General features: G+C 46.5%; 1 protein-coding gene and 1 long non-coding RNA gene across 3 annotated transcripts in view; one reads left to right on the top strand and one right to left on the bottom strand.

The window, feature by feature from the left end:
- LOC309373836 overlaps window positions 1–13,454 on the bottom strand; it is a 265,180-nt gene that overhangs the window by 114,121 nt on the left and 137,605 nt on the right. The gene's annotated exons all lie outside the window — the stretch shown is intronic.
- LOC309373753 (glutamate decarboxylase 1-like) overlaps window positions 12,261–13,454 on the top strand; it is a 30,459-nt gene continuing 29,265 nt past the window's right edge. The window contains exons 1-2 of one of the 2 annotated variants that reach the window (XM_081918246.1): window positions 12,261–12,417; window positions 13,151–13,207. In XM_081918246.1, coding sequence (XP_081774372.1) covers window positions 12,363–12,417; window positions 13,151–13,207 — 112 coding nt within the window. In that variant the 5' untranslated portion in view covers window positions 12,261–12,362. The remainder of the gene's footprint in view (window positions 12,418–13,150; window positions 13,208–13,454) is intronic. The other variant, XM_081918245.1, reaches the window with a different exon arrangement.

Genomic DNA, 13,454 nt, shown 5'->3' with positions numbered 1-13,454 from the left:
GCTAATGGGCCTCCCGCTGCTGCTGTGCCGCCACCGCGCGATTTCTGTTCTCATCCTGAAGCAAAGTTCTTAACCCGAGGTACTATTTCTGGGTTAGCGGAGTCTGTAACCTGAAGCATATGTAACCCGAGGTACCACTATATGTATATTGGGATGCATTAGCCCTGAAATGCTGATAAATTCTCATGGGGAGGAGTATTTGGTATACAAAGAAAAATCACAAAGTGTTGTGGGAATGTAGAGAACTGAACTCCAGCCTGGGAAGAGGAGAGACCAAGAGAAACTGAAATTTACAGGTGCGACCATCCCTTGTTGATGTTCTATTGTTTTGGTGTAACCGATGCCTGGGAACTGGATACGCGAGTGTCTGATTACCTATGAATGTCCACATTGTTTCAGGTTCTTTACTGTTACTTGGGAATCACGATAACAAAAGCTGTATAGTTTCAGGGCGAGGCAAATGTTTATCTCTCCCTTCAAAATGCTCAGCACAAGTGGAATGGGTGGTTACCTGTGGCAGCCAAATACCAAGGACTGAAAAGCAATCAGCAAACTGTTTCATTCAGGGGTGGCAGATGGATAAAGGGTAACTTTGCTTATGACCTGCACACCTTCAATTGTTCCTTTCTTTCCTCCCCTAGCTTCATATTACCTCACCTCAGCTTTCTATTGATTGAATTTGTTAACATTTGATACATTTCGCAGATTGTGGAGCTGTGTAATATGACAGAGGTGACTCACCGGATGGAGCAAAGCTGCTACGCTAGCGTCCTGGCAAGTGAATCCTGGCTGCTTACCAGGACGGGGAGGTACAGTGGTACCTCGGGTTACAGACGCTTCAGGTTACAGACGCTTCAGGTTACAGACTCTGCTAACCCAGAAATAGTACCTCAGGTTAAGAACTTTGCTTCAGGATGAGAACAGAAATTGTGCTCCAGCTGTAAGCTGTGTATCCTCTCAGATTTGGCTGTGTCCTGAACAAAATCAGGCCTATTTGGAGCAGTGGCGTAGCGTGGGTTGTCAGCACCCGGGGCAAGGCAAGTAATTTGCGCCCCCTAACCCGTGGATTTGCGCCCCCTAACCCTAACCCCCAGATGTTGCGCCCAGTGCGGCCGGCCCTCCCTGCACCCCCCACGCTATGCCACTGATTTGGAGCAATCCAGACATCAGTCAAGTCAGGTTGAGACAGTCCTGGGTCGCTACAGGTGAGGTTTGGTTGGACCGCAGTGTTTTAGGGCTGTCAGAGTGGTGGAGCATCAGGCAGGAAGGAGCAAATCATATGCCGAGCTAGTGCAGACATCTCTGACATCCCTGAGGAGTTTGAGACACTGGCAGTGGTACGAGCAAACCTCTCAGGTCCAGCCCACTCATTTGCTTGCCAACTCCTGGGACTAAGAGCTGTATCTGTCCTGCTCTTCAAAGGAAGATGCAGGGGGCAAGTCACTTGTTGGATCAATGTCTGTGCTTGTGCCAAGCCATGCGTCTAAACCTTCTTTGCACCTCCTATACCTCGGGACCACTGCCTTATGTACCAAACTTGGTTTATGCATTGAAGACTTTAGCAAACGTGGAGTTTGAGTTCTTTGTCCAGTAGTGAGGGCACTTCCCACCAGACCCCTCCTTCCTGCCCCCCTGATGCAGCAGGATTGAATTCTGCTGCTTAGAAGCTGGAAACCAGATTCATTAGATCCTGTATGGTCCTGGTTGCTGCTCCTTTGTGAGTGGCTTCCCACCTGCTTCCATATGGTGGGTGGAAATGAAGAGCTGCTTGATCTCCTACTCCGGCAATACCCGCAATACCTCAAGGTCCACCTCTCTCCATATGAACCTACCTGGACCCTGAGATCATCATTGGAGGCCCTTCATTGTGTGCCTCCTCCTTGAGAGGTCTGGAGGATGTCAACACAAAATCAGGCCTTTTCTGTGGTGGTTATCCCCAAGGAGGCTTACCTGACACCTTCATTAGACATTAGGTGCCAGGCAAAAATATTCCTCTTCTGTCAGGCCTTTGGCTGATAAACATCCAATACACTTTTAAACATGGGAGGGCAGATTGTTGGTTTGTTCCCCACCCTCTTATTTTTCTTTTGTGCTTTTTGGGTTTTTATACTGCATTTTTAAAGAAGGCTGATTGCCGAAGAATTGATGCTTTTGAATTATGGGGCTGGATGAGACTCTTGAGAGTCCCATGGACTGCAAGAAGATCAGACTTATCCATTCTGAAGGAAATCAGCCCTGGGTGCTCACTGGAAGGACAGATCCTGAAGCTGAGGCTCCAATACTTCGGCCACATCAAGAGAAGAGAAGACTGCCTGGAAAATACCCTGATGCCGGGAAAGATGGAGGGCACAAGGAGAAGGGGATGACAGAGGATGAGATGGTTGGACAGTGTTTTCGAAGCTACCAACATGAGTTTGACCAAACTGCGGGAGGCAGTGGAAGACAGGAGTGCCTGGTGTGCTCTGGTCCATGGGGTCACGAAGAGTCGGACACGACTAAATGGCAACAACATACTGCATTTTTATGTTGCGAATCACCCTGAGATCTATGGATGAAGAGCAGGATGTAGATTTCATAAACAAACAAACAAACAAACTCCCCCCTTCACCTCCTGTCCCCAAATTGCTTCGGGGAAGATCCTTGGCAAGGCAGGTGGTCTCTGGATCAACCTGGAGTGGGTCAACCTGACTGGGGACCCCTGGAGCAGGACTGAAGGGCAGATTAGCAGGGGGAGAGGGCTGACCTATGCTACACACAGTGACAAATATTGGTGGATTACTCTTAAGGCAGAATTCTAATCCCTCCATTCATAGAAGCCTTTGAAAGATGCCTCAAGGAGTCTCACCTTTCAGCAGTGCGGGAGATATCCTTTAAGAAAAGAGAAGGAGGAGATAGCCACTCACCAAACTTCAGGTTAATTCTACTAGTGGTAAGCCTGGTTTTGTGATGGAGACAGTTAACACGCCTTCATCATAAAGGAGAAATTGGGATCAAACTGTTAAGAAATGTGTATTGGGTCTTCCTTCTGCCTCTCATAGAGTTTTATTAATACTTCTCTGAGTCAATCGGCTCTCTGGAATTAATTAAACAGAGTAATAAAAATGCACTTTTATTAACTTTCTCGTTTTCTTTGTGCCCCAAGGAAGGGTAAACTTATTTAATTATCACCTCCCTCATTGCCTGGGTAAGAAAGAAATTCAGGGAAGCTTATTACAAGCAATAGAAGATTAATTTTGCCCCGGTGAGCAAGAAGCTAGGAGCTGAACAGCTGTTCCAAGGCAATTAGCTTCCCAAATGCTTCTCTTAGTTAGGTCTCGCTTCAGTTTTTATATCTATACATATATGTGTAGATCTAAAGGAGGACATCTGGTCTAAAGTAAACCAAAGTTACCTCTAACCAAAATTACTGGGGTGACTAGTCTATGGAACTACCTCCCTTCTGTGGTGCAGCTAAATACATCTCAGGGCAGGTCTTCAGAGCCCTGCAGCTTAGGAGGTCACTGAACAACCACTCAGAGAGCATCTAGGGTAGCATTCACATGCCGTGATACTGTGGGGCTGGGACCTGTCACTGCAGCATCCTTCCTTTTCAGAAACATTTTATAGCCAGGGGGTACCCAGCCGGGCATGACAGATGCTCATTTTATTACTATTTTTCCCCTTAAAAATATGTATTGTCCTTTTCAACAATGGTGCATCTTCTCATGGGAATTGTGCTGGTTATCAGGGCAGAAGAAACAGGCCCCGTTTCACTTCTGGTAATTATGCTATGATTTAAGTGAGTTTAGAACAGGAAATGGCACATGCTGCTACCTTTTCCCTCAAGGTGTCAGGGACAGCCTAGATGAGAAGGAGTGTTGGAAGCTGCCTGACAAATAGCCCCCCCCCCCCCGGGAAAGCGCAGAGGGAGAGAATTTTGATCCTGGTGGTGGGAAACCAGCCACACCCTAGAGGAGGAGCTGGGGAGTTCTGGAGGCTGGGAGCTTGAAGGTTGGTGAAGAGGAAGAAACAGGCAGGTGCCCCAGCACAGGGCAGGGACAGGAATCAGACTTAGCAGTTCTCCCACAGAGGCACTCTGACAGCTTCTCTGCAGCCCCCCTACCAGAGTGAGGCGTTTATTGCATGTTGCCGAGCAGAGAGTCAGGCAGACCCAGAGAGGGTTCCTTGGAGCTCGCCGTAGACAGAGCGAGAAGAAGAAGAAGAGCTTGGATTTGATATCCCGCTTTATCACTACCCGAAGGAGTCTCAAAGTGGCTAACATTCTCCTTTCCCTTCCTCCCCCACAACAAACATGCTGTGAGGTGAGTGAGGCTGAGAGACTTCAGAGAAGTGTGACTGGCCCAAGGTCACCCAGCAGCTGCATGTGGAGGAGCGGAGATGCAAACCCGGTTCCCCAGATTATGAATCTACCGCTCTTAACCACTACACCACACTGGCTCACACAGAGGCCTGGGGAGTGAAGGAGGAGCTAAAAGCCAGTCCAGGCAATTGCTTTGTCCAGACAAGTGCAACCTTTAGAAGTCTCTGTGTGTTCTTTGTCCTGCTTTCCTTAATAAAGAAACTAACTGTAAGGTAGTCAAGCGTTTCACTCTCTTTCTCTGATCTGTGAATGACCCGCTCTCCTCGTTGGCTTCCGGACAAGATGCTGCATTCCAGTCATATCATGTTTTCCTTGTCAGTTTCCTAACACAGGGTTGGAAACTTTGTGGTTATGTGGTTTGTTTGCTTGCTCTAGAATATCGGGGTAGGGCTATAGCTCTCTCCCTGTCATATCCGGGTTCAGTCCCTGTCATATCCGGGTAGGGCTGGGAATGTCCCCCCCTCGAAACCTTGGAGCATCACTTCCTATCAGTGCAGACAATGCTGAGCTAGATGTCCCAAAGGCCTGACTCATTATAAGTCAGCCTCTATGTTCTCCTCGGCTACATAGAAGCAGTTGTGAAAGAGCAGGGCGTGGAGAAATGTTAATTGTGTACTCTGCTGCTTAAGTAATGCACATGGTTGTCTATATCTCCCCATTAAGCCCAGAATCTAAGATTACTTAGCTGCACCATTGCCTGCTCTTTGGGGTTGATAGCCATTTGGGGTCCACATGAACCTTTGCAAACTGGAGAAACTGTTGTCAGCACAGCGTGCCCTGCAACCACGTGGACCTACCTGGACCCTGAGATTATCACTGGAGGCCCTTTTTTGTGCACCTCCTGTGAGAGGTCCAGATGGTGGCAACATGAGAAAGGGCCTTTTCTGTAGTGGCTCCCTGTTTGCAGAATGCTCTCCCCAGAGAGGCTCACTTGGCGCCTTCATTGCATATCTTTAGGCACCAGGCGAAAACGTTTCTCTGTTACCTGGCCATTGGCTGAGTGGCTTTTGGCTTGTTTTTGGTTTTGCTTCGTTATGTATTTTGTGTTCTCATTTTGTATTTTTGAATTGTAAATTGCCCTGAAATCATCGCGTGAAGGGTGGTTGTCAGGGGTTCAGGAGCAGAGGCACAGGGGAAAGAGGAAGCGGAGAGCGAAGGAGAACAATCCGAGGGCAGCGTAGGTGAGGATGACAGTGGGGGAAGAGAGTCCATGAGTCTGTCCAGTGATTCGGAAGATTCCCAGAAGGGAGCACCGATAGCCAGAGCAAGGGGGGTCCCGGGAGGGAGGCACCAGAAGCAAGGGACCAGCGGTGACTCCCAAAGCAGCAGCTGGAGATCGGGACCAGTTTCCCCACCAGAGCGTAGCGGGGGGGGAAGAGTCCCAGGTGTCAGGACCGGCTTCCCCTCCAGGGGAAAGAGAGGATGACTCCAGGGGAAAGAGAGGATGACCACGCCCCTATCGCTGAGTGAGGGAACAGAGGGGAAATCAGATCCAGCGAGCCCCCCCGAACGGGGAAGCAGTGACAGAAGCAGCGTAACGGTCAGGAGGAAAGTTGCCGGCTGGGCGCGCGCGCCAAGTTCAAATGCACAGGCGCGCGGGACAGCCGGGAGCGAGGATTGGGAGCCAGGTCCTAAAGCACGCCGGAGGCAGGGGGAAGAATCCGGGGACTCTTCAGCATCAGAAGAGTCCAGAAAGGGCAACACCCCGGCGGGCAGACGGACCCAGAGGAGAAAGGAGCAAAGGAAGCGGTGGAGCAAGGCTAGGGTCTTGAACTGGTGTCTGGGGGGAGGAGATTCAGATGGAGCTTCAGCGGTCTAGGGTTGAGACGTAGAGCTGCGCGCCGCGGCTTTGGAATCGAAACTGAACCTTAATAAAGACTTTTGTATATAACAAGAACTGGCGTTGGTCCTCTGTGAGCTGGGACCTTGGGCAGCTCTGACAGTGGTATACAAATCTAATAAAAATAAATAACCAAACACACAGAGAAACCTATTCTATTTGCTGTAATAGAGACATTCTTTCAGGCCTAATTTCAGCAGAGGGTGGGGTGGGTGGACTCTGTAGGATTCAGCTAATGAGTCCTGTCAGAGGAAGCCCCAACATTTGCTTGGTCACCAAATGCTGTTGTGCTTGGGCCCAGATAGAGCTTTGAGAGTTCATAATGTGCACCTCAAAGAATAGGAGAAATTTATGAATGCAGAGGGAGGTTAGTTGAAATACAGAAGCCTTTCAGGTGGATTACTATATGAGGCTATTTAAGAATTGAAAAAAGTGGTCTGTAATGCAACACTGTTTTAGAATTACTGTTACTCCGTAACTTGGTGAGTAAAATTGGGATATACATATATTAAAAGTTTGATGCTATAGAATATATCACCAAGGGAAAATATTACACTTTTAGCAAGTAATTGATTAGGATGTTGAGGTTTGGCCTTTCGAAGTTTATGTCCAAACTTTAAATCAATAACTAATATCTTAGATTTTACTGCAGCTCTAGGGAGGATTAATTGCCCTTCTGGATGAAGTAAGGCATCGCCTTTAACCGCAAGTGCAATTTCTGAGGTGATTTGACAGACAAATTCACATATACTTAAACCATAAAATGAGCGTTCTTTCATTTATGATGATTGGAAAGAGACACTTCTCAAAAATAGTCACTTGCCACTCGACATTCATCAGTTTTAAAAGCACAATTGGCAGAATCATGCTCATTCCATTTGTCATATATGCAAAGTGTACTGGTTCTTCAATTTCCCTGTTCGCTCATAAAGCTCGGTTCGGGTAACTTTCTGCTACCCAAACTTAAAACTGTGCTGCAGGCCAGCATAAGCAGTAGTTTCCTGCTAATGCTCCATTTGTACCTGAGGGAGATAATGCAAGTAAATGTTTTGTTTCAGACTGGAGCACTGGCAATTGTACAGCATGCTAGGCATACTGAAATCAACAACACAAGGATCCCCGTCTGCCTTCCCCCTTGAGGTCTCTTGGCCCTTGAACCAATACAAGCTCAGAATCTTCCCTGAAGCTCCCTTATTTTGCCTGATGTGAGATGGGCAGGACTTACAATTTGGTGGATCTGCAACACAGATTCTCTTTGTGTGGACAGGCGGAGTCCCCCAAACCCTGGGCTGCTCCTGTGGAATAACGACTCAAGACAATATCCTATGGGATTAAAATTACCACAACTTTATTAAGTTTCAGATGTGGGTACACCTTGGCTCAGGCATTGGGCTTTTATCCCTCCCAGTCCCCCACCGGGGATCTGGGGAACATCAGGGATATCCAGTGTGTGGGGGGATTGGGCTGGCTCTGGAGAACATATGTTCAAGCAGAGAGAGCCCATCCCCATTTTGCTGCCATCACATGGGAGAGCAATGACAACCTCTAGGCATACGGCCAAAGCCTCCCCTCAAAACAACCCATTTAACAGGGAACCCTGGTATGTTATTTCTACTAATAGGTAGACTTTTATACACATTCTATACCAGTATGTGCATTTTCCTACACATTACAGTGGTACCTCGGGTTAAGTACTTAATTCGTACCGGAGGTCCGTTCTTAACCTGAAACTGTTCTTAACCTGAAGCACCACTTTAGCTAATGGGACCTCCTGCTGCTGCTGTGCCGCTGGAGCACGATTTCTGTTCTCATCCTGAAGCAAAGTTCTTAACCTGAAACACTATTTCTGGGTTAGCGGAGTCTGTAACCTGAAGCGTCTGTAACCTGAGGTACCACTGTACTGCTCAGACTGACTAGAGCTCAGTCAGTAGAGCATGAGACTCTTAATTTCAGGATCGTGGGTTCCAGCCCCATGTTGGGCAAAAGATTCCTGCATTGCAGGGGGTTGGACTAGATGAGCCCGTGGTCCCTTCCAATTCTATGATCGTATGACTACAGAAATGCACCACAAAATTCAGAGAAGTATGAATTTTAAAGGGTGTCCCTATTTCAGTTCACATTTTGTTTTGGAAAGTACATAATAGGTAGGTTTGCCTTAAAATAAAAACTGATTCTAAATTCTCCACCAGCTCTAATATCATGTTTTAAATTGTGATCCAAACTCCTTTTGGTAAACCACCCAGCTGAAGATGTAATGTAATCAAACATTTCCTATTTTGTTGAATTTTTGAAAGCCGCTTGCTCTTCTTGCGAAACAGGGGAGTGTTTGGACAACAACAACAACAACAAAATATTGTGAAATATTATCTCCTCTAGTCCTCTTTATTGATATAATTCTGCCATTACAAGAAATGTGGTTAATCTTAGCTGATTACTCCCATTCCCACTAGTGAAACAAAAGCACACGTGATTGCTCAGCTGGGAAATGTACAAAGAACTTTGATCAAAACATGATAAATGATCCAGAAAATGAAAAGAACATCTATTAAGCCGCAGGAAATTAGATGAAAGGCATTTAAAAACTATGAAAAGAAGGTGCAAGCAATCATGTGGTCCTCTGAGAGTATCTGAGAGACATGAATAGAAAATATTATATTAAGGCAGCAGTTCTCATGCTCAATTCCTGGGAAGTTTCCGAGTAAATTATTATATTTGTCACCACTAGAAACATTTCCTTAATGCAGAGAATATCAGTTTATAAGCCAGGAATGGGGAACTCATGGCTCTCCAGATGTTGTGACCGGGGTGTATGGGGGTTTAAGGGAGGGGTGATCACTGCAGATGGTGACAGCAGTCACGAAATTAAAAGACTGCCTGCTTCTTGGGAGAAAAGCAATGACAAACCTAGACAGCATCTTAAAAAGCAGAGACATCACCTTGCCGACAAAGTTCCGTATAGTTAAAGCTATGGTTTTCCCAGTAGTGATGTATGGAAGTGAGTGCTGGACCATAAAGAAGGCTGATCGCCGAAGAAGTGATGCTTTTGAATTATGGTGCTGGAGGAGACTCTTGAGAGTCCCATGGACTGCACGAAGATCAAACCTATCCATTCTGAAGGAAATCAGCCCTGAGTGCTCACTGAAAGGACAGATCCTGAAGCTGAGGCTCCAATACTTTGGCCACCTCATGAGAAGACTCCCTGGAAAAGACCCTGATGTTGGGAAAGATGGAGGGCACAAGAAGAAGGGGACGACAGAGGATGAGATGGTTGACAGTGTTCTCAAAGCTACCAGCATGAGTTTGACCAAACTGTGGGAGGCAGTAGAAGACAGGAATGCCTGGCGTGCTCTGGTCCATGGGGTCACGAAGAGTCGGACACGACTAAACGACTAAGCAGCAACAACAAATAACTCTAGGGGACATGTTATGCTCCTTCTTGGGTAGTTTGTCCACCTTTAGTCCCCACCATGCCTCAGCTGTCATCTGTGGTTCCTAGAAGCTGACATCATGTGACAGCATCCACACTCCAGGAAATGGCTTTGACTGGCTGGCTAAACCAGGTGAGGGTAGCTGATGGCTCTCAAACCTTCAGTGACTTCCCCTGCATGTGAAGACAAGCTATGGCAGATTCAGCGGACGAGCTCAATAGTGGGTTCAGTGATCAGGAAGGTTGTTTCTGCACGTGCTGTAGAGGGAAGTGAGGGTCAGATGGGGCTCTTCAGCCTGGGAAAGTAGCCCATCTAGGAGAAGGAAAACCCTGGTCCTAAACTTCCAGCGCCTTGAGGCTATACTAATTTGTGGGATAGGTTTCATGAACAAACCCTGAGGAAAAATCTGCCTTGTGGGACATCTTCAGGAGAAGAAGAGACTCCAGAAATCTGGAGTGGAGTGTTTAAGATGGTTGAATGCATGGGCATAGCCAGGGTGGGGGGCAGGGAGGGGCTGCTGTCCACCTAAATCAATAAAAATTAATAAAAACACGTAGCTAACTGAGGTTCTGCCCCCCCCAAACAAAAGGCCTGCCCCCTAACAAAAATCATGTACTCCTCCTCCCAACAACTCCTGCAGCTAAGCTGGTGCAAATTTTATTGCTCTGCATTTTACGGGGGGGGGGGAGGGAGCAGAAGGGACCTCAGCCCTTAGGACTTAACTCCTATGATCTGGTGTAACTTTATGCCAGCTTAATTTAGGCTGGCTAGCTTTACACCAGTTTCTTGCATGCAGGATTGCTCCCTTAGTTTCTTGCTATAAAATGCCATAACTCCAAGAGAGGATTTTTAATGAAATAGAGGGTTTTTATTGAAAGGTTTTTAATTTTGCATGGACAGGCGGAGTCCCCCCAATGCCAGGTGACTCCTGAATGGAATAATGACTCAAGACAACATGCTATGGGATTAGAATTGGCCAAAACTTTATTAAGTTTCGGATATAGGGAGACCTTGGCTCAGGCATTGGGCGTTTATCCTTCCCAGTCCCCAGCCAGGAATCTGGGAAACATCAGGGTTATCCAGAATGTGTGGAGATTGGGCTGGCTCTGGAGAACATATGTTCAAGCAGAGAGCCCGCCCCCCGGTTTTGCCGCCGTCGCAGGGGAGAGCAATGACAACCTCTCGGCGTATGGCCAATGCCTCCCCTCAAGACCCCTTTAATGGGGAACCCTGGGATCACCACCGCAAGGGGGGCGTGGGTTACCGCTTCACCCCCCCCCCCATTTAGGGAAGATAGACCAAAGGATTCCGCCCAAGGCCTGAAACTGCCAAAGTTGTGATGTTTTGCTACAGGGAAGGCAAAACCTGCCCAATGCAGGAAAATTCCTTTCTGGGCCTTCAACAGAGACCATGACGTAGCAGCGCCCGCATACCTGTGGAGAATAATAAATAAATAAGTTTTTATTTATACTCTGCCCTTCCTTGTTCAGAAAACCGGGCTCAGGGTGGCTAACAACAAATTTAAAACACTTATGCAATAAGAAACAGCATAAAATACAGTATAAAACGTGAATAACAATAAATTCAGAATTCAAAATCAATTTAGGGGGGAAATCCATCCAATAAACATTAGATGATCACCAGGGCTAGCTGACCAAATTAGTCCTATTTGGGCCAGTGAGGAGACCAGGGGAGAATTAGCTGTGGGATTCCAGAGTGGGTAATCTTCATAAAAAGGGGAGGGTGAGAGAAGGAAGGGGAATAAAAGATCAGGCTAAGTTCAAATTGAAAGCCAGGTAGAATAGCTCTGTCTTACAGGCCCTGCGGAAGGAAGTTAAATCCTGCAGGGCCCTGGTCTCATAGGACAGATCATTCTACCAGGTTGGAGCCATCACTGAGAAGGCCTTGGCCCTGGTGGGGGATAATCTGACTTCCTTAGGTCCCGGGACCTCTAAACTATGGTTATTCATGGACCTTAAGGTCCCCTGCAGGGCATACCAGGAGAGGCGGTCCTGTAAATACGAGGGCCCTAAGCCACAAAGAGAAGAGGTTAACCTGCAAAAGAAGGTTTAACTGAGGGAGGGCAGGGTGGGAGAAGCTCTGGAGCCAAGTGGCGCTTCGCAGGTAAGGTTCTCCCTCTGTTGTGTGGGCAGGGCGGTCCTTCCCCTTACCTGGCCAATTCCCTGGCAACGCCTTCCCAGGCGGGATTGGGTGATTGGCTGAGGTAGGCAGAGACTTCCAGGTATCCAGCCTGGGGAGGGCAAAGCCAGCCCATGCTACCAGGAGCCAAACTGGGATCCAGGGGGCTGCGTGTGACCACATAAAGGGTGCCCCCCATTTGATGTGGGGAGCGGTCATTGTTATCAAACTGCTGCAAAGAATGTATAGGGATGTCTGTGTGTTTGGCAGGGAGAGAAGGAGCACAGCAGAAAGGAAAAATATTCCTTGCATTTGACCTAACAAATAATTAAAGAATCCTAAGAGCCTTAAGCCAGCAATGCCAAAAAACAAAACAAAAAAACCCTACCCAAAGGAAATCAGAATTCTTTGTCTCCACCCATTTTTGCTTTAACAAGTAACTGGAACGCCCAGAGGCACTATCTATTCAACAAATACCAAACTATGTAAAACAAATTGGTTCAGCAGCAGATACATTTGAGAATTGTGTGTTTGTCCATATTAGGGCTGCTGAGAAATTGCACTTTTTACTACTCTGGATATTTTTCTGCCGTGCATGGTTATTCAGAGCGGCAAAGAAATGGATTTCCAGATGGTGAACAACAGAACAAGTAAGTGCGCAGATATCATTAGCAGATTATTATTATTATTATTATTATTATTTTAAAAATCTAGCTGTTCAAGACATTTAAAAATAGTAATCTGTTGACTTTGTCAGGGCGAGAGAGTCTGGGACACGGTTTCCATTTTGTACTGATACATTTTAAAAAGCGAAAGAGAAGTCATTCAAAGTGTTTGGGTGGTGGTTGTGAAGTTCAGAACATTTGGGGTCAGAATCCTCAAAGACAAGAGCAGCAGGCACAGGTTGGTCTCTTGTCTGCTGTTCCCTCATCCTTGATGTTTGTTTTCCTCAAAAGCCACCTGCTGTTTTATATATGATGAGAAGCTATGGTGGTGTTGTTTTTAAACTGTCAGGAAAGAAATTAAATCTTAAAAGCTTCCTTCTTTCTTTCCTGCTAACAAATGGGCGGCGATGTGTTTTAAAACAACAAAACCCCAAAAGGAACAATTATAAGGTTGGGTTTTTTTTTTTACTAATTTTTATTAGTTTATTAGGTAACTAATTTTTATCAGGCATATAGGAGCTCAGTCTTTTATCTGAAATGTTTCATGTGCGCTTTCCTAAAATAAATATTTCTGCTGTTAATGTTCAACAGTTAAACAGAAACTTTTCTAAGAAATCTTTGGTGGTTTCTCATTGCTTCTCCTTCAGTTGCTGTACAGATGTAAAGACAGACTTCACAGAGCTGATTCAGATTTCACATTTCTTTTCATTGTATTCAGATGCAGACACAAATCTAAAAATTCAACATGAGAATGGGTCCTGTGATGTTCTTCCAGGTCTGTAGAGTCTTAATACTTTTGGTCTATCCGACAGTGTTTCTCAAACTAGGGTCCCCAGCTGTTGTTGGACTACAACTCCCAACATCCCTAGCTAGCAGGACCAGTGGTCAGGGATGATGGGAGTTGTGGTCCAACAACAGCTTGGGGACTCAAGTTTGAGAAACACTGGACGTTTGTCCAGGAAATCTCTATGACATGGGTTGCTAATGGGGCAACTTCCAGATGTGGTTGGATCGTGACTATC

The sequence above is a fragment of the Podarcis melisellensis genome (assembly GCF_964234715.1).
Source record: "Podarcis melisellensis genome assembly, chromosome: 7".
NCBI classification, from domain to species: domain Eukaryota; kingdom Metazoa; phylum Chordata; class Lepidosauria; order Squamata; family Lacertidae; genus Podarcis; species Podarcis melisellensis.
Note: the sequence above shows the minus strand (reverse complement) of the source record. Positions and strands in the feature narration are given on the sequence as shown.